Source organism: Leiobunum rupestre, chromosome 9 (assembly GCF_980474605.1).
Source record: "Leiobunum rupestre chromosome 9, qqLeiRupe1.1.hap1, whole genome shotgun sequence".
Classification (NCBI taxonomy): Eukaryota; Metazoa; Arthropoda; class Arachnida; order Opiliones; family Sclerosomatidae; genus Leiobunum; species Leiobunum rupestre.
This window is the reverse complement of record NC_143392.1, coordinates 48,467,971-48,490,317: the sequence shown is the minus strand read 5'-3', so window position 1 is coordinate 48,490,317 and position 22,347 is coordinate 48,467,971. Positions and strand designations below refer to the sequence as shown.

At 35.1% G+C, this 22,347-nt stretch overlaps 1 protein-coding gene across 1 annotated transcript in view; it reads left to right on the top strand.

The window, feature by feature from the left end:
- Window positions 1-1,711: 1,711 nt before the first annotated feature.
- Window positions 1,712-22,347, top strand: part of LOC149928575 (ionotropic receptor 25a-like) — a 28,931-nt gene continuing 8,295 nt past the window's right edge. Inside the window, exons 1-8 of the mRNA XM_090157928.1 lie at window positions 1,712-1,737; window positions 1,780-1,910; window positions 14,234-14,353; window positions 14,973-15,272; window positions 15,335-15,507; window positions 15,885-15,938; window positions 15,996-16,133; window positions 21,713-21,880. Of these exons, the coding sequence (XP_090014054.1) occupies window positions 1,712-1,737; window positions 1,780-1,910; window positions 14,234-14,353; window positions 14,973-15,272; window positions 15,335-15,507; window positions 15,885-15,938; window positions 15,996-16,133; window positions 21,713-21,880 (1,110 nt within the window). The remainder of the gene's footprint in view (window positions 1,738-1,779; window positions 1,911-14,233; window positions 14,354-14,972; window positions 15,273-15,334; window positions 15,508-15,884; window positions 15,939-15,995; window positions 16,134-21,712; window positions 21,881-22,347) is intronic.

Below are 22,347 nucleotides of genomic sequence, written 5' to 3'. Positions count from 1 at the left end.
GTACATTTAGAACATGGACATGGTAATGTTTTTACCGGGGGGGGGGGTAGTTTTATTTAGTCTCAAAATAAGCGGGCGCCAAAAATCCCCCTTGCCCGGGTGAGAAAAATGTCTTGAGCCGGCCCCGTGGGTGACGATCTAGAAGTCAAGGGAAGATAGATTGTTTTTTTTAGTGTGATGGGGATGAAGACTGGCAGGTATGTGATAAACGGAAGTGAAGGTCTTTGAGGTTTTTTTTTAACGATAAGAAGTTTATGAAGATGACAAAGTGAAGATCTCGAAGTTGTTGGGTGACAATCTGGAGGTCAAGTTGTTTTTTTTTACTTCGATGAAGATTAGGCGCTAAGAGGTGTGTGAAGCGAAGTTCTTGGAGATTTTTTTAATTAAAACTAACACCAGTGTATATGAGGTGTTTATATGAAGTGGAAGTACGTAAATTTTTTGAAGACAGGTGTACATTTTTTTTATCCCCACAAAAGTTCAAAATGTTCCATGATGAATTTCATCGTATTGGCCAGAGAAGATAAGTTGGAATCGAATGTAAGTAGGGTGTCCTTACAATCAATATATTTAGGGCGATCAATAAATCCCTCCGTGAGCGGACACCACCATAAATAATGATTAGCATCCGCCGTTGGAGCCCCACAGGCACAAAAGGGGGAATCTAAATGTTGCAGATTAAAAAGATAATTTGGAAATTTCCCATATCGAGATAGAATTTGAGATAAATAATAATTAGTACCCGGTTGATTAAGGGATACTTTGGGGAGAAAAGAGTAGGTATGACGACCACTGGAATTGTTATCCCAGTATCCCACAAGGTCTGCCATTCCAAAAGAGAAGCGGCGTTAAGCTCGTTCTTTAAACAAGTACGCGTTTTCAATAGTGGGATAGTTAAAGCTGTTTGAGATATGGAGGAAGATTTGGCAAGCTCATCCGCGCGTTCGTTTCCAGGTGTGCCACAGTGCGCTTTATTCCAAAAGATAGCCACATTGGGCATTGCGAATAATTTTTTTTAATACAGGTGCGAAAGAAATTTCAATTAGCCGGATTGCGCAAGGCAGAGAAAGAAGAAAGGCTATCGGTAAAGATTGAGACAGGATCGTCAATCCGCCCTTCCCTCAACCAATACAAGGAATGCAAAATGACCAACATCTCGGCACTCAAAATGTCAGCTGTTTTAGGTAGAGTAAACTGGCGATTGAAAAATTCACCGCCATTAAAGAAAACAACAAAAGAGAATCCAACATGGGTGGACGTTTCAGAGCCATCCGTGAAAATTTCCAGACCTAAGTCCAGTGGATAGTGTTGGAAAGATGGAATGCATGGTTGCTGACCAGGGTGAAGTATAACGTGGATAGACCCATTACACCTTAAAGCATGGGAATAAGTTGGATAAGAGTATATATAAAACGTGAGTAGATACATCTAATGGTTTGACTGCGAGCTTCCACATCTAGTGTAAAAGTCATAAAACAGGGGACGAAATGAAAATGCTCTTTTCACTAGAGCTATGACTACTAATAACTTCGGTTCATTAAGTCATTTACTTCTGTGAAAAGTATCTCTACTTTATCTCTGCTGACTTAGGTCTCCCAGCTGCGTTCCACAATGACGTACATTTCAGCAAAACTTGATTGTGCAGATCTAGTAGGGGTACCGTTGCTTTGATACATTTGGTGAGGTCCGTGGTGGCGCAGAGACTGAGTGTATGGGCGCAGCACCTCAAATGGTGCGGTAAACGTAAATCATTTGATTATTAAATGTCATTATTGGTAGATGTGGTCAGGTGTTCTATAGAGTCGTTTTCGCTTTCTTCACTGCTCAATTCGGAATCCTCGTTCACGTCCCGTCGGGAAAGCTGAACGCCAAACAATTTGAACGCTTTCACGAAGTTACTGCCGTTATTGGTAACGGTGGCGATAATCTATATGAAAAATACTGCCATATATATTCGTGGTAAAACATTTAACTTGTTTTAATTTCTTTTCAAAGTAGCAAGCGTGTTACAATTTGGTGAAACTTCCCCCCTCCCCCTGTAACACATACGTGCCCCCTCTAACAATCATATCACAACAGAAGAGAGATCGGTAATCAAGGTACAGTACCGTAGCAATAGGGGTCTACAGTGGTCCCTAAGACCAAAAGCCAGACTCAGCCAATCGACGTTGGTTTTTAAGTTTCACATATTCTTGATTCAATGATTGAAAGTAATTTAATTGAAGACATTAATGTTTTGCCATTAAACTTAATATTCATTACATCAAGAACCGATATTTTAAGCTAGGGCAATGACGAACAAAATAAAAACCATTAAAACATAAAATATACAGGATGTTAACAAAATGCTGGTAGGACCGAACGTCTGCGGGTTGCTACATACCATTTTAAGACGAAAATGTTCTTTGGAATTTTTTCGATTTGGGCCGCCTTTTCGAGGTTACGAAACAATTTATGGACATTTTCGTCTTAAATAAGTCTGTAGAGAGCGGTGCTGATCCTGGGGGGAGCAAGGGAGCTGGGGCCCCCTATGAAATAAAAGTGAGGGCTGAGCACGTTAGTCCTAAAGTTTAGAATAATTTTAAAATAAGTTTAAAAATGTTTATTAAGAGGCTGATGGACAAAGCTTTTGTTGCATATTTAATCTATTTAATCAATTTTACATAATTAAATAAATAAATAAAGCCATATATATATATATATATATATATATATATTGAATGCCATGAAGTAAAGTAGAAATTCTGTCGTAGCTGTGGGTCCCTTTAAATCGACGGCACGCTAGACTCGCTGATTTTCGTTCCAAGGATTCGCTATCTATCCAGTGAGCTGTTACGACAAAAAACTTCTTCGTTTCGCAGACCAGATGTGGGCCGTTGCGCAAACGTAGGACACGTTATTAAAGGTATTTTCCAGGTTTTTTTAACATTATCTATTCGTCTACCGAGGGTGCGTCGTTTCATAGCTTGCAGGTGTTTCTGCATCCCGAGGTTTTCGAATAGTTTAATTAAGTAGGGATCATCCACTATGCTGAGTGGCGACAAAGAATGGAGGACGAAATTAATTAAGTCCCTATAAAAACCTTCTTGAGAAACTACAGATCTACCGCGACCAGAGGAAAATAACTTTGGAGTTGATGGAAACTCGTTTTTCTTACGTTTCTCGTCGATATACTTATCATACTCTTCACTGCGGTAGAATCGTGCTTTCTCCGCAAGTGAGATTTATAGTTCGATGTAGCTTTCCAGGTTCCCTTTATTTCGCGTCACTCTGTTCAGTAAGTACACGAAAAAATGTCCCGTCTAATACTGCCGACCCTATAATTTTCGTAATATCGTCTAAACCTTGTTCCTGGAGGTGCGTGTCGTTGGCATTAGCGCAAGACGTTGCCATAGCAAGGAATCAAATATCCGGCAACCGTTCACTCGATTAACCAAAGCCAAAACAACTCGGTCTGCTTATTCGTTATAAATTTTTTATGACTGAAAATATTTTGTAAAAAACAATTTACCAAATAAATGTTCATGAAATATTCGTAAAAAAAATTATTACAAGATAGTAGTCGAAATTATAATTTTTTAAATCATTTACCAAATAAGGCCACTACCAAATATTTGTTTAATCACCAAATAACTAAATTTAAAATATTTTGTCCTGTATATCGACAAATAAATCTGCTCGGAAATTTTGTTATTTAGTAATTTATTCGTTATTAGCTAAATGATTTTTGCCCATCTCTGCTTGTATGCTTTATTCGGAATAAATAGAAGACTACGTTTTTAGTTCCACATCGAGATATGTATATAACGAAGTGGGACTATTGCTATGGACGGATTGTAGTTAAGTGTTGTGTGTTTGTTTGTTTGTTTGTTTGGTGTGGAAAGCAACGACACAACAGATGGCGCTGCGAAAATAATTTGCAGTTTTGGCTAAACCGGGATTCGAACTCGCAGTCAATAACTCCGATTAATGACGCCTTTACGCTCTCGGCCACTGGAAGCTTCCCAAAGTTTTATCGGAACTTTTACTGTATTCTTGTCAGTTTTAACGGCGCGGGGGGAGTTGGCTAGTTAAGTTGTCGAAATTCTCGTCCGTTTTTACGGCTTATTTTACGTATATTTTCGGAATTTAAGGTCAAGTGAACATCAAACTTGGCGTCGGGTGGTGGGTGGTGGGCACACTCGCTTAAGATGCCTCGCTCGAAAGTGAGTACTCGAATAAACGAGCTCGAAAATTTTAAATGTTCGGGTGGTGAGCAGTGGTAGGTGGGCATACTCGCTTAAGATGCCTCATTCGAAAGTGAGTACTCGAATAAACGAGCTCGAAAATTTTAAATGCCCTCTTCCCCATATGTACTTAAAAATGCTCTAAAAGCCCCACAATGAGATACTTATTTTCTTATTTAAATAAATCAACAAGAGACATTAAAAAACTTCATCACTCGTTACACCAAACAAAAGGTTCAAGACAAACTACGAGTTCAATCAACACTGACGAACTTCCTTTTGGGTAATAAAAGCAATAAAACCATAGAGAAACAATTATAAATTGAAGTCACTATCGGGAGAAGGTATTATATTATTAAGAACACGCGTACGCCATTATTAATTATTGGACTCCCATACTCATCCAAAAACTAGGGGCATTCGGGCATATGTAGTTTTATATCTATGAAGGTAAATTTTTATTACGATAATCTTTGCCGTACACCAATCGCAAAACTTAGGTATATTAACTTACAAGTTCACGTAAAGACTATATATATATATATATACATATATATATATATATATATATATATATATATATATATATATATATATATATATATATATATATATATCGACTTGGGACTATTGCTATATGGACGGAATGTCGTTAAGTGTTGTGTGTTGTTTGTTTGGCGTGGAAAGCAACGACACGGTAGATGGAGCTGCGAAAAATAAGTTAATTTATATTATTGGCCTTACCGAGACTCGAACACAGTTAGCTACGGGTCGCATGATCTCCAAAAACTGACGCCTCTACTGACCAAGCCACGCCGTTTTCATGAATTTATCGCTTAAACTTTTACCATTGAACCGTTAACCTCAACGAGTTTTTATGGAAGGGGAAACCGAAGATCTCGGAAGGACTTTCACCCAGAGCCACAAGCTGGCATCGAACTCGGCTCTTGCTGCGAGGCGTAAGTGCTAACCACTCTGCCACCCCAACTACTGCTGTGGATCATGTCCACCTAAATCACGTGTGTACGCATTTATTATCCCCGTGAATTACACAAGTAAAAACACCTATTCAACACCTTTCAAATACTGACTTTACACTATATTAACACCTTTTAACAACCAATTTTACACTTGTTAACACTAGAATAACACCATTTTAACACCAACCTTACACTTAAATGACACCACACAAACACTTATTATACACTTCCTCAATACCCTTCTTACACTTCAACACCCTATTTACACATCCTAAACACCATACTACACGAGTAAAAATACCTATTCAACACCTTTCAAATACTGATTTTACACTATCTTCACACCTTTTAACCACCAATGTTACACTTGTTAACACTAGAATAACACCATTCGAACACCAACCTTAAACTTAAATAACACCACCCAAACAGTTATTATTTACTTCCTCAACACCCTACTTTTACTTCCTCAACACCCTACTTACACTTCCTCAACACCCTACTTACACTTCATCAATACCCTTCTTACACTTCCTCAACACCCTTCTTACACTTCCTCAACACCCTTCTTACACTTCCTCAACACCCTTCTTACACTTCCTCAACACCCTTCTTACACTTCCTCAACACCCTTCTTACACTTCCTCAACACCCTACTTACACTCCCTCAACACCTTTCTTACACTTCCTCAAAACCCTTCTTACACTTCCTCGACACCCTACTTACACTTCCTCAATTCCCTACTCACACTTTCTCAACACCCTACTTACACTTCCTCGACACCCTACTTACACTTCCTCGACACCCTACTTACACTTTCTCGACACCAATCAAACACTTATATAATAGTTGCTGACAAATATTTTGCGGTTATAATTTGACATAAGAAATAAACGATAAAATTAAGCCTTATTAATATTTTTCTGCTGTTTAAGAAACAAGTCAAACAACCAAATTCATAACGAAAAATCGTAAAATAAATAATTTATTGTAGTGGGATAGTGTTACAATTATTGACGAAGCGGTTTTCCTTTGATTAAAAATTAGCCAAATAAACTTTACGGGCGATTTTGTCAAATGAAATTCAAAATTTTAACAAGATGATTAGTTTTCGCAATCCTCATATTGTTAATGTTGTTTTCTACTTGTTCAGCGTTATAAGGTTTTGTTTTGTTTTTTACCTTTGCCCTTGATCGAGCTTTTAATTCTATTGGTCGCTTTTTTTCAACCATTCTTTAATGATCTCTCAATATCCGTTTCCAGAGCTTTTATATAGCAATTGTTTACTCGTACACCATCTGAAAATTCTAAAACATTTTGGTCAATATAAAAACAAATTAAATAAGTATTCTTACTAATTACTAAATCTTTGGTCAATAAAATCTTAAAAGACATCACGCTAGAGATTTTCCCATTAAAAGTATTAAATACTGACATTAACTCTTAATTTCAATTCCTAATCAACAAAAATATAACTGCTCTCTAGACTACACCACCATAACAGACTTTGCTACCATCAACAACAATTTTTTAGGTTTTCATGCAAGAGATTTTCCCATTAAAAAATATAACCACTCTCTGGACTACACCACCATAACTGACTTTGCTACCATCAAAAAACCTTTTCAAGGTTTTCACGCAAGATATTTTCCCATTAAAGTATTAGATACATCAATTAACTCTTACTTTCAATTTAAAATCTTCAAATATATAACCGCTCTTTGGACTACACCACGATAATTGACATTCTGGCCTAGATCACGTGTAAATTTAATTAATTAATGGGATTTCGTGTTGTAACCCAAATCAACACGTGTAGCTCAAATGTCAATTTACACTAATTTCATTTCGTGTATGGTAACCCAAATCAACACGCGTAGATCAAGGGTAAATTTACACTAATTTAATTTCGTGTGCGGTAACCCAAATCAACACGCGTAGAGCACGTGTAAATTTACACTAATTTCATTTCGTGTGCGGCAACCCAAAGGAACACGTGTAGAACTCATGCGAATATTGTGAACACGTGTATTCCATTACATTTACCAAATTTACACGTGGCTTTGCTACCTGGGTAACGGCCTAAAAAAAACAGATACTTAACTTTGACATAAATATAACTAAATCTTCAATAACTCTTATTTAACAGAGTGAATGAAAAACAAAACCTTGTAAAATGATAATTAGGTTAAAAAATTAAATTTCATAATTTACCATGTACATAGATAATTAAGTGCCTTATTAATTATATTTTGTGCGGTACACTAAGCAAACACACCCTCCTGTAGACCATGTAGCAAACGTGAAATACCATATGGCATTGGTGTTTTATTTTAAACCAGAAAAACCCGTGCAGACCACTTGTATTTGAATATCTTTACGTGTACGGTAACCGAAACCAACACGTGTAGGCCACGAGTATTTGTGCACGAATATCGTTACGTGTACGGTAACCGAAACCAACAAGTGTAGGACACGAGTAATTGTGCATGAACTTCATTTGGTGTACAAAAAACCACAGAAACACGGGTGGACCACGTGTAATATTACTCCACACGTCTGTTCCACCAAATCTACACGTGCTTTTGCTACCTTGGTACTATACTTGCTATGTATGCTGTAATATACTCTTAATGACATTAAGAAGATGATGGTAGAAACCAGGTATTTCGTAGTTGTTACTCTTATAGGGTTAAATTAAACAAAAACAGCGTTACTTGCGAGAGTTGATGTTGATTCTTCCGACGAAAAATGATTACTCAGCTCTATATAGCGCGGGTCCTTTTTTGCTGTACACGCTTTATATTATTTATGACAAGGAAGAGTTGTTCACAGCGCTTTTCTACCAGCTGCTATGACGCTGAATGTTTATTTGTTATTAAGTACGTGTAGAGCTTTATCATAGCATTCCATTGCCAAGTTTGAAGCGGTTCTCTTCAAAAAAGGTCGAGCAGTATTTACCTTTTGTGATAAAAACAATAATCGGAAAAATATACAAACGATTCAGCTTAATTGGACACAACGGGAGCCGACTTTTTTGACCCAATAAAGCGGCTAGCCCAATTAATCGATATTATAAAGTAAAAGTGTAAAAATTATTTAAAAAATTATTCATTGACTTTTGCGTATTTTAGTTTCTTTTTCAAATTAACAAAGTCATCAGATATGTTTCAGGCGAAAGTTAGGCTTTCGTCGTTGCCAAACTGCATAATATAACGCTGTAGTCCGAATCTAAATTGATTTGCCTCCATAGTAAAAAAAAGGCATCTTAAGAGTGAATACTCAAATAAGTCCACATGAAAAAGGAAAAACGCTTAACCTTAAATAAATTTCAATAATTTAAATACATACAGCTCGTAGAAATAGATCTTCTAGCAAACATAAAGACGCGTATCGCGGACCAAATAGATCTTCGAGTGAAAAACTAAATAAAATAGAAAATCCGGAAATTACAAGGGTAAACCGGTATCTTCTTATTTGAGACTCATGACTAGAGTTAAGGAAATCTGGCTTTCGACTATTACACCAAAAAAAGAAACTAAGCCTTAACATAAACGTTTTCAAAACGCGTTGCATAGTAACGGAAAGCCGAATAGTAGGAGAGTGATGCAGATTAATATATATAGGTAGTTCCTTTTAAATTAAACTCTAGGCATCTTAGTATGTGAGCAGTATTGCCGCATTTGCTCAACGAAATAACCAGAAGTAAATGAACCGAAGTTATCAGACTGCTATAGTCCCCAAGTTGGAGGCGTTTTCCTTATGAATTTGCATTTTTACCTCGAATTAGAAATTTTGCGCGCTCCTAAGCCGAAAAAAAACCTTTTTTATGGAACCATCTTTTGTACATAGAACAGGAGAGGTAAAAAGCAAGTTGAAATTATCGCGTCAAAAGACCGAGATGGAAATTAGCTTTCATTTGACACTACTTTATCATCATTTTAAAAGGGAAAACGCCCTCCGATTCTGAGCGCTATTTCGATAACTTTGGTTCATTTACTTCTGGTATAACTTATTAGATAAAATACTCTTTTAAAAACTCTTTTACAACACTGCTTTTGTTACAAAAGAGTTTATTTAGAAAGCTTAACCATTGCGATAAAGGATAATAACAAATTTCCTTGTTACTACTCTTTACTTTTTTATTAGCTTAAAAATAACATCAGTATTGAAATATTGGTGAAATTGGTTCCGATATGCAATATCATACACTAGTAACAACTTAAAATGAGGAATTTTTTTTCTCTAATAGTAATGTATTAAGGTTAAGGCCGGTGTTTAAATACGAATGGCCCAATCTGCTATGAAGTGGGGTGGCGGAGCGGTTAGCGCTTTCGCCTCCCAGCAAGAGGAGCCGGGTTCGTTCCCAACTTGTGGCACTGGTTGAAAATTCTGGAACCACTCCTTCTGCGTAGAGTTTGCAAGTTCTCTCCCCACTGGTTTAAGGGGTTTCTCCCCGAGATCTTCGGTTTTCCCCTTCGCACAAAAAACTTGCAGAGGTTTTAATGCAATAGTTAGTGTAGGGATGCTAGTAATTAGCTGTGGCAGGGTTAGCCACCATCCTCCCACATAGTTAAAATTTTCCTGTATCGCTTTTAAAAGGGCCTCAGATCTGTTGCGATGCAGGTTATAAGAAGAAGATTATTATTAAAGAGGTAATGAAGAAAAGAAGCGAATTGATTTTTGAACAAATATATTTAACATACATTTTATCAGTAAATTATTATGTCACAATTACAATTTTTGGAAATTTATGATTTTCTGTATAATTGTAAATTAATTATTTATTGATATAATAATTTAATATTTTACGGATTTTGAAATTCATGAGAATTAAAAAAAATATCATTTTTCACCCATTTCTTATTATAAATTTTAATACACACTAACGACGAAAGTATCACACGTTTGATGAGCATAATTTGACGTTCATTTTCAAGATTCCAGGAAAACCTTTTCACGAAGTCGTAATAATATTGTTAATGATTTCAATAAATAAATAGCAATATTATTTTTTATTCAATTTCGTGCGTAAGCGGACACATTGATTTACACATGCTTTATTTGCTCGTTGAAAATGGAAAGTTATTTAACGCTACTCAAAAAAAACTATCAATTAATATCATACGCTTCCAAGAATTGGGCTTCCTAAAATGTATTAAGAAATGAAATCCCCTCAATGTTAACAGTGCCGTCCTTCTCTGTGAAACAGACCCAACTCTCCTTATAATTAATTCGTGAACGGCCTCTAAGCTGGGTGCAAAGTCAACTGTTTGTTAAATTCTTGCTAAAACATCATAAAATCAATCGACTTAAAGTTTGTCCGAATTTCAGAGTTACACATCGACGGCATCGACTTCATCGGTCATTACTTTTAGTCCGCCGTAAGCAAATACTTCAGAAAGGCTTTTACTTGGTTGCGTAAAGTAGTTTAAAGTGACAACTTGAGTTTTACATTTCGACCTTCTGCCTTTGGCTTGTGATTTGACCTTTGTTTGCGAGAAAAACGTAATTAAGTAACTATGAAACACGTCATACAAACAAATACCAAAACACGAAACGCAAACAAACAACAGAAAATTTATCGAAAGGAGAGAATGCGCTGCTAGAAATATTTGAAGCAACGTTGTCAGACTGCGTCGTTACGAGTCGTGCTGTAAAGCATTGTTAATCTCTTTGTCGGGACATTGAGCAGTTGCATTTATAATATGTATTTCTAGTAAAATGTTGATAAATAATGTCTAATTACGTCTTATTTTCGCTGTTCGTACAAGTTTTCACTATCTGTAACATTGCATGTGGAGTGGAAATTAAATTGGGTAAGTTCTTTACCAATGTATGAAAAGAGTTTACAATATCGATTTAAGATATGCGATTATTTCTTATAAAATCCAAATAAATCCAACTTTAAGTTGCGGCCGTCTAAAATGTATCGGTATTTATTTGTGCTTCCTTTGGCAAATTTATAAGTTTATTTAATTCGTGATTTTCAGATCTTTGTAGATAATAAGTTGATAAGAAGCTCTATTAACGTGCCCCCCTTTTTCCCGGGAAATTTATCCTTTAATCTTATGAACCCACAATGCGACAAATGCGAAAACGAAAAAAGAGATGTGATTTAACCATTAACTAGATATAATTAAAACTAAAGGGGGGCTAAGTTAACGACAGTCCACATAATTTCGTTTAACAACAAGGACATATTATCCTAGCCCCTACACATCAATGCGAAGAGATGCGACCAATTAAATTTTGAATGCGAAAAAATAGTTTCCGAGAAATAAAGTGGAGAAAGGAAGGGGGGTTAACTTAACGGTAGCCCCCACATGATGTCACATTTGGAAGAATAATCGTCGCATGGTTAACTGACGTTATTTAATATAATTTGCTCCCTTGTCTTTTATCTATTATCTTAAACACATATGTCGCATTCATTAAAAAGAGTGTCGCATTAAATCGCATTGACGTCTCATTAAAGTAAGGGTGATTTAAATTATTAATTATTATTATGGTTTATTCAATGCATAAATTTATACAGTTTTTTTTATATATATCTTTCTTTTTTAAATGCATTGGATATCCCCACCACATAGGCTTGTCGCGTGTGCGTGGTGGAGTGTTACAAATTGAATACATTTAATACATTAGTATTGAGGATTACATCGATAAGTATATATATATACACTTTATTTTTTCTTTTTTTACAAAACTACATAAAGAAAAAAAAACAAAATAAAAAATAATGAAAAACCAAGAAAAAAACCCAATTAATTTACCCAATCATAGTTAACAATATTCATTCTTATAATAGCCAATTTATAGTTAAATAGTATTTAGATTTTAATAACCGACATAATTACTTGTTAAGTCATCATTTTCTAAAGTCCATTTACTTACATTTATCTTAAAGAGATCACGGTTTAGCTCTTGTTTTAAATTTAACGGTAGTAAATTAAACAATTTATATCCCAAGTACATAGCTTGAACTTGCGTTTTAGTTTTATTCATTTTTGGGAGTTTAAAGTTCATTGTGTATGGTAATCTTGTATTTTTACAACTTTCTAGTAAAATGTTATCCCTTTCTTTATAGTTTGAAATATTTATAATTAAATTTTTTACAAATAACTGTTTAAGCGTCATAACTTCAAAAAATTAATATGCTATCTTGTTGAGAAATCTATATGGCTTTTTAATACATGTTTTAACCAGTCTATTTTGTAACTTTATCAATGGATCTAATACGTTTTTAGTTGCACAGCCCCATGTTATTATACCGTAGTTAAACAAGGATTGTACCAAAGCTAGATAAACAGTACGTAATAATTTCAAGGTAAGTATAACCCGTAGGATTCGAAATTTATACAAAAAGTGTCTAATATTTTTGACTAAAACATTTATGTTGATGTCCCATTTTAAGTTTTTATCGATATATACGCCAAGATATTTTATACTTGATACATTTTCTATTTTTTGACAATGATTACATAATGTGTTATTTTTTATACACTGCTTTTTGGAATGCAAAATTAAATTTTCAGACAAATCGTCTTTTTTCCAATGACCAAAAGCCATGTATTTAGTTTTTTGACTGTTTAGGCTAAGTAAATTTTCATTTAGCCAAAAATATGTTCGGGCTAGTCTAGCTGTAGCTTTCGTAAAGACTTCTTCCCATGTCGGAGCCGCGTAAGTTAGGACGGTATCGTCAGCAAACGAATTTAAAGAGTCAGATATAGTTCTACAGCATAATTCATTAATATAAATTAAAAATAAGACTAGGCCCAAAACTGTTCCCTGGGGAACTCCACAAGTAATAGTTAATGGTTTACTTAAGCTATTGTTTATTCTTACTCGTGATATGCGGTTTTCTAAGTAACTCATAAACAAGTTTAATGGCAGTCCTCTAATTTCAATATGGTTAAGTTTTTTTAATAAAATTTCATGACTAATCGTGTCAATGGAGCCTTGATGAGACCACACTAATCACTTAAAAATATAATCTCAAATTGAGTGTTGCACATTATCTAAAGTAATCGATCTTTACTGATACGTTTATTTAAAATCTTTTCGAAAGCAAACTAAAATTAAAAGTATTGGTGATTTTCTGTCAATAAATCTAATTAAAATTTCAAAGAATTTAACTAAGGGATAAGTTAATTCAATATCTGTGCGACTGCCTTTAACGGATCTTTTTCTGGTTTTAGTTGGACCAGGAAATCAAAGGTCTGATAGTATGTTAGAATAAAAGCAGATGCAATGAGATCTGATATATCGTTATTATTTGCGAATGTCAGTTAATGAAACTATACTCTGATAATCGGTTGAAAGCACAAGATGGTTTACGCTAAATTGCTTTTACTTACGACCAGTAAAAGGCTGGAATTTTTAATCAACTATGCACACCATAAATGCATGCAGTGAACAAGATTCAAACTCGTTTGGGTGTTTTATTGAAATAAAGTTTAAATGTTCTTCATAGCTAAATGTCCTTCTAATATCACTTCCCAGTTAATTAAAAAGGGGTTCGCTCTTTAAGATATCTAAGGTTTTAAACGCAAACGTTAATGGTAAGCTAGGCACAATCAATCCAGTCAATGGCGTCGGAGCATGTGGAGCGATTGGGCTTAGCCCCTTTGGTCGCACAATCAAAAGTTTTTTATTTCTAAACTTTTTAAAGTTATGTTTAAGAAATCCCTAATCAGATGAAATGAAATTTATTCAATAATGAATTGTCTATATAAAATTGATTAATACAATCTTTATTTAAGTTTCATTTGTTTTCAACTTAAAGCAACACAGAATAAAAAAGATTCATTATAGTTTTGAAAAGACCCACACGAAACACTACATTATTTGTTTTTTATAGAGTTGCATATTTTGAATAAATAATTATTTTTAATTAATTATTTTCACTTTATCACATCAGTGTTTGAGACCCTTTCTTTTAGCATAAATGACCATTACGGCTCAATATTTAATGCTATTAATGAAATGTACGTTTTTTTCGTAACATAAGAGTTTCATTTTAGTTCTTGTTGTTGACCACCAAAATAATATTCCAAAAGTGGCCACTAGAAGTGCGGCTAGCTCCTTCAAAGATGTCGCCTTGGCCTTCATCGACGTTGAACCAGCCATGACAGAGGAAAAGAGTAAGTTAAGAAGAAATCTAATTTTACACAAAAACGTATTTATCACAAAAAGCTACAAGCCCAAATTGTTTTCTAGTAAACCAAATGTGCCAATTTTCTAGAATAAATAATTGTTAACGTAAAGCTCCTTCCTTCGCAGTCAAAGTGTAATCACTGGATATAACAATTTCGGTTGGTCCGTTACCACAATTGATTGTAACCGGCCACCTGAATTATTGGTTTTAAAAGTCACTTGATGACTAAGGCCTAAGGTGGTTCCTTGGCTATTAGTCTAGCTGATTATTATTATTAATAATATCGGCTAGCCAAAGAAACCAGTTACAACCCATACTTAAGAAGAGTCAAGTTTGATAATAACAAGAAAGAAGGAATAGTTTTCCCAAAACTAGATTTTATGTTTTTAAAGGAAGAAATGTTAAGTGAAGAAACAAAAAATTGTCATATCATTTTTGCCTCTTTGAAAATCAGCACATATTTATGGCACCGCTTTAAGCCCAAGTAATTACTTTACTAAGAAGAACTTGCTCATCCAAACAAGGTTTTCATACCACTTAGCGAATTGCTGATAGGATTTAATTAAGAAAGCATTTTTTTAAGTTGTAAGTTTTCAACCTGACAGTTTGCAACGCCTTGCTCGGAATGGCCCCAAATCTGGTCATCGACGGAACCAGAGAAGCAGATGCGGCCGCTATATACGTGTCAAAACTTGTTAAGAATGTGGTTCGTAAAATGGGAATACCTACAATCAGCATATCACCCACCTTCGGCCCTTGGCCAGGGGCTGCACTGGACGCCGCCGAAACAGAGTATCTGGTCAAAGTGCTCCCACCAGATATAACTATTGCGGGAGTGGCTAAAAGCATTTCAAGCGTTTTCGATAACTGCAAAACCATGATGTTGGTTCACGACAGAAGCTTTGGTAAGGTCGGCTGATGTAGAATATCGGTAATCTTATAATCGTCTACACCCCCTTGGCAACAGCGCTGCAAAATAAGGTTGGTCTGATTTTCGACAACATTGGTTGCACTGTGGCCATCGAGAACCTTGAAGACAAGAACAGGACAGATAAGCTTATAGAGAGAATCAAGGCTTCCGACGTTGGAAACATTTTTATCTTCGCTGAAGTTAAGACTATTCAAACACTTTTGGAAAAGGTAATTAAGTCATATTTTATTACTATATTTAAGATTATTAATTAGGGCTTCTTAATCTCATTTTTAAAATACCGATCACATATTACCTTTTCCGTCCATTGTGACAAAATCTTCCCATTAATAAAAATATTTTAATGTATAGAAAATTAACTCCCATGCACTTGCGGAAAAATACTTCTATTTATTAAGAAATACTTCAACCTATTCCCCAATTCCTCTTACTAATGAGAAATCCTGCCATAGATCTTAGATCTTAAAGGTTGTATATTATTCGTTAGTGGTGAGTTTTGGTCTCGGTAAGTAATGCTTAACGTTGTTCTAGTTAATTTTGCCCTTTGACCGTTTTGAGTTGCTAATTGTTGTTATTTTATTCCAAGGCTTCAATTATGTCTCTTTTCAAACCTCATTACAGCTGGTTTGCCATCACGAAAGTAATAAAGTGAAATAAGAACAAGTGTTACAATATCTTATAATATAATTTCATTCAGGAGAATGTCAAACCGGACAACGTTAGAGTGTTGTGTCCTACCTGCAAGGAAGGAACCGTGGTGTACGCCACACCATTGGTGCAGAGCGAAGCCGACCACCGAATATTCTCCGGAGCTGGCTTAACGTACGATGACGTAGTAAGTAAAGTTCTCATAAGCATTCGAAATTTTTTAATAAAGTTCGGGCAAATATATTAAAATGAATGCTCTTCTTTATTTTAAATAATTGATTTTGGCCCCCCTTTTACTCTTTTGATGCAATAATATCGTCTAATTTTAAGAGCCGTTAAGATAAACAGGGTGTTTCAGATAAGTCTGGCATTAATTAACAGGCGTGTTTTTTTGTAACAAGGAGTGAAAAAGGTCCGAATAAATGTTTACTAAATGAAATCGGCCTCCATAAAGTAGAAAACGTGCAAATGTGCAGTAAGTGACTACACCTATTAAAAAGAAAGGAATCGCTGAAATTCGTTTTTTTATTTTATTATGCCAAAAGTGAGTATAAATTTAATACCTTGTGAGGCATTTTGGAACAAATCTACTCATCTTTTTGTCTTGAATTCTAGCCTTATTTAATTTTAAATTAAATATTAATAATAATATTAAAAATTAATATTTTTAAATACTTACCCACACCAAAATGTTTTTAGTTTAGAGGTTGAGTCCACAACAGTTTTTTTTGGCGAGTACGAGGATCGAATTTGCATCAATAATTAAATTCACACTTCTTATCTTAAACCTGCTATGCTATGGTGTTCTTCAAGAATTCAAAATATGCCGATATGCATCTTATGTAGTCAATAAAGGTTTATCTTTAAAATATGTGTTGGTCGCGAAAAAGTCTTTTTACGAAAAAAACAAAGGGGAAATACTAATGGCAATTTTAAACCACTTCCTTAAAAAAATTGAAAATCGTGCCTTATTTTTAAAGCGAGTTTCATAAAAATATAATTTTTAAAACGTTTAAAAATTAAAATTATTGGTTAAAAATATTTCTTAAATTAATTATATTTTAGTTAGTAACCATATTGAATGAAAAATAATTTGATAAATTATTCAGTCAATTTAGACAATATTTTGGTCACTGCCAACTTAAACTCCACGTATTCGGACACTCAAAAACGTTGAGTTGGTTGCAGATACGGGTTTTTACAAAAGCAGAAGAAAACTTACGCCGTTTTCTTAAAGGGGCAAGTAATAGTATCGTGGTCAGTATACTTACTCCGCTACCGTGTATTTTATTTAAATCGTTTAAAGTCATGTTGTTCGTTTCCAAGAATCTTAAGTAAGTTATTTTAATAATAAGCTTTTAAAATATAACATGAAATTGGCATACATAAAATTATTATACGTAAGAATCTATGTTGAAAATAAGCTTAGGCTTAGCAACTATTTTGAAATTCATTAATATACAAAACTAATAAAGGTTAAATATAAACTTTTTTTAGTTTTATATTATTATTATAGTATTCAATTTGAAAAGTGAGATTTGGCCTTTTTTTCAAGATATTAAAATCTACATTTTCCTCAAGTGCCTTAAGCAATAAATGTAAAATTAGTTTTGCAGTTATTTACCAAGTTTTTTCTATGATTTTTAATTTTAAAAGTTGGGTTTGGCCACATTTTCAATTGAAGATTGAATCAATGTAGCTTTAAAGTCTACATTTTCCTATTTTCCTCCAGAGCCTTTAGCAATAAATGTAAAATTATTTTTGTAGTTGAGCTGTAATATCTGACCCATTGACACTATCTTTTAATATATACTAGGTTTTTTCTATGATTTTTAATTTGAAAAGTTGGGTTTGGCCTCATTTTCTGCTGGTAAGGCATAGTTTTTACTAAGAATAATTATACAGTAGGGTGATAATTCAGTCCATAGTTCTGTGTGTCGCACACATTTTTCAGGACACGATTCAGATACCCGTAATGTTTCTTACTTGGATTATTAGAGAAGCGTGCTAGTGTAGTGATGGAAAACAACAGGTCAGGTCTTGTGCGGTGCGCTATATAGAGCAGACTCCAGATCATCTTTCTGTACGGGGAGGGCTCTCCGGTGTCTTCCTGGTTATGTGGTGGAATGCTGGCACCGCGTGATAAGACAGTTCCATTCGGTAATGGGACTTTCTCGGGTTTGACTCCATCTGGGATTTAATATTGCCTTTTTAATTTGCTGATATATTTCCTTGATGTACTTTCAAGCCCATCTTAGATAACTCAAATTCCACGCCCAGGAAATATCTCACGCCACCTAGGTCAACACCGCGAAACTCCTTTTGGTTGAGGGTCAAAATATCCATCATAACAGTTTGCGCTCGTGTCAATAATATGATATCATCCACATACACCAGGACAAAGGCTGCCGTGCCATATCGATAAATGCAATTTCAACCCTGTAGCCGTTGCAATCCAATCCGGACTAGAGTTTTGTCCAATTCTGTGAACCAGCTTTTCCCACTCTGTTTAATAACGTACAGTGCCTTCTTCAGCTTCCAGACCAGGTGTTCCTGTCCCTTGATGCAATAGCCTTTTGGCTGGACGAGATAGACTTCGGCATCGAAGGTAACAAAGATATGCGCATTTGATGTCGAGGTGTTTATGGTGCCATCCCAAGCAGACAACGAATAATAAAAGGAATATACGGATAAGGGTGAAATTGATGACAGGTGAAATTGATGACAGGTGAAATTGATGACAGATGAAAACGTTTGGTCATAGTCCTGCTTGTATTTCTGGGCGAAACCTTGTGCAACAAGTCGCGCTTTAAAGCGGGTAATCTCTCCTGTCTCATTCTGCTTGACATCGTATATCCACTTGCTTCCTATTATTTTCTTGTTTTCCGGTTTGGGTACCCTGTACGTTTCTGGGGTATTCTTTGAAGACACCAGTATCACTCATTCCTTAACAATAGGTTCGATCTTTAAATGAGACCGTTTATCCTATACGAGTCGAATTTTGTCAGTGGTTTCAGGAGCAGACTAACGACGTCAATTGGATAAGAACTCTCATAGTTTCTGACGAGGCTAATTTTTCCCGTGACGGAATCTTCAATCTAAATAATCATCATGAGTGCTAGTAAGAAAATCCACACGTGGCTACCGTTAGGTCATATCAAGTGCAGTTTAGTCTCTACGTCTGGTGCGGAATTTTTGGCGACCATTTAATTGGATCTTATTTTCGACAAAAATAATAACTGGTGAGTCGTACATAAAATTTTACAAGACACTATACCCAGAGCTACTTGAAGACATACTGCTAGAAGTAAGCCAATGAATTTGGTTTATGCACCACGGAGCACCCCCTCACTTTAGCCTTCGAGTCAGAGCTCATCTTGATGCCGAGTGTCCTCATAGTTGGATAGGTCGATGCAGAAATGTTGCATCCATTTTTAATAACTGCAACCATATCAAGGACTTGGTAAAAAAGACTGAAGTTCACCTACGCCAAAGCATAATTGACGACTGCGACACAATCCATAAAACGCCAGAAATATTTTGTCTTTTTACTGAATCTTTCCAAAGACGAATACAAGTTTGTTTACACGCCAATGGGGGTCATTTCCAACAACTTTTGTAATAACAATGATCAATGTAATGTAGTTAGGCTACATTATATGTAATGTAGCCTCTGAGAAACCATAAAACAACGAAATGCATTTTTTACTGTGTCTCTTGATAATTTAAATTTCTTAACGATAGCATTCTTCTATAGATAAGAACGCTTAGTAAGCTTTTGCAAGTAAAAATTTTAATTCATTTATCTCTTAAGACGTGTGTACTCCTTGTTACTCAAAGAAAATAACTCTTTTTCATACGCAACTTTTAAGTCCGCAACATTGACGACCTACGACAACACACTATTGATCGCTGATAAACTATTCGTGACCGAAACGGGTCTAGGTGACGCAACGGTGCCTAACCATATGTGGGGTCTAATAACGTTAAGCGTCTGCTCAAGTTTCTTACTTGCTAGCTCCCACAGCGCATTAATTGGACCTCTGGGAGGGTAGTTCCGCCCGTAACCGCAAAGGAACGCCACCATAGTATTTGGTCGCGGATTCGTAACAGGCCTCGAATATTTGATCATTCTCAATCCGATTTGTTCCGTAGGTGATCATTTTTACATGTTTGTAATGCAGTTAAATTTGTTCGTATGACATTTGAAGAAAAAAACGAAACTCAATTGACGTGGTAACTATGTAACACCTTGTTATTGTCAATTTCTACACGTAGAATACTTCTTTCTTTTAATAATGAGATTAAATACTGGTGATCGTTTTCTAATATTATTGAAAGGAAACAATTGGGTCCAAGGAATATAAAAACGGCTGATTTTTAACGGCAATTACTCGGATATCGTTCAATTTAGGAAAAGGTTTATAACTACCTTTTTACACTCCTTGTTATCCCAATCACACGGCTGTTAATATGTGCCAGACTTCTCTGAAACACCCTATATATATGGGGTCAGGCGAAACTTATTCGCAACTACGCATGCGCAGGTATAGTATTTTATTTTTCCATAGGCCATGTGTTGCATCCTCGAGTATACGAGCGATTTAAGACTAAAGTTGTACCTAAAGGCTTTTTTATTTAACCGTTATTAGGAAATTTTCCAACCGGTTTTGATGTGTGCAGCGGAGTTAAATTGTCGTCACCTCAATAACCACTTAGCAAGCGCCTCTCCTTAGCTTTACGCATGATTTATTGCATACTCTTTCTACGACGACAAGCCAAAGAGCACATTATGACGAAGTTTGAAGTAAACGAAATATTTAAAGGCATTCTAGAATTTCTTATCACTGAACGTGGGATAAGTTTATTATAAATTTTAACATTAATGAACTAACCGTCGGAAAGTCAAGTGGTATCAACCTTAGATTAGAGATAAATTTTACCTGAAAAAATACTCTTGTTAGTAAAAGGGTAGTTATAATTTCTCAAAGTTAATCTTTCGTTCTCACAAGATTAAAAATAGAAATAAACAAGAGGGGCAACCCCTTATTATACTTTTACACCCATAACCGATATTCAATTGAGAGCTTATTACGAGGTGAGAGAAGGTACTACAAGACGTAAAGCCTGGCGCAGCTAAGCGGGCGTCTTATTATAAATAAAAGCACCATTAAAACCACGCGAAATAGTGTGAACCAAAATATGGATATAAACCCTCAAATTTAAATAACCAAAAAGAAAAACACATTATAAACCACACTACATACGCAACCAAAACCACTATGGAATTATATACAAGAAACCTTTGTACAATGGTAAAAAATTGATTAAATTTGAATAATACGAATAATACTTAATATTTAAAATCTGTTATACAAATTTAGCGTTTCAAACCGTGATGGTTCTTCAGCGACAAAACAGTTACAAGCCATACTAACCGTGCTTAATAATACGCTCTAAATACTCACCTTGTAATTCAAAAGACGGGTTACATTTATATCAGTAACTACAATGACACCGAAAACCTCATCTACTGCAGTTTCCCTTGTATTAAAAACCACAGCTGTTTCATCTTTAATTGTGATGATAATATTTGAGTTAGATAATTTAAAAATTCAATTACTACTCCGCTTACACATTTAAGAGGAAAATAGAGTTATTAATGTAGAATTGTTTGTTTAGCTAACGCAATTCTTACAAACACGATTAGGTGTATAATTGAATGTCTAAATGTTATGGACTAACTTGATGAAATTCCTTCTGCAGGTATACAGCGCTTTTCATTTTGATCTGATTCGAAACGTTCTCAAATTGGTGACGAAAGACACCAACTGGCCGCCTAAGTTAACCTTACCTGAAGACTGCGTGGCTGCGTTAACGGACGAAGCGAAGGTTGAAAGAGCTAATGCAAAACTGAGGACATTGCTCGAAAAGGTAACACAGAAGTGATTCGGACGATGACCTTTAACATAATTAGTTTCACATTGAAATATATTTCGAGTAGGAATGTGGTTAAACCTGAAGTGTAGTAAGGTGTTGTTGCTTTAGATTTTCAATAACTATGGTCACATTTAAATTATAAAAGAACCAAATTTTTATATTTGTATGAATTATTATTAATATAATATGATAAATTATCATTTTATTCCGACATTCTCCGAAGTGAAATTCCCAGAAAAGGTAAATTGAATCCAAAGATCCCAGAGATCAGGAAGCGAGTTACCCTAAGTGCTTTTCCCTGTACTGGAGGTCCAGTTCGGGTCTCATTTGTTTTTGGTATTTTATACCTCTGTGTTCTTATCTTAAAAGCACCACGTTAAGGAATCGAAAAAGACCACAATTGGGCATTATTGTTTTTTGGTGGATAAAGGAGTAATAAGGAGAAGTGGGCAGTTAGGTGC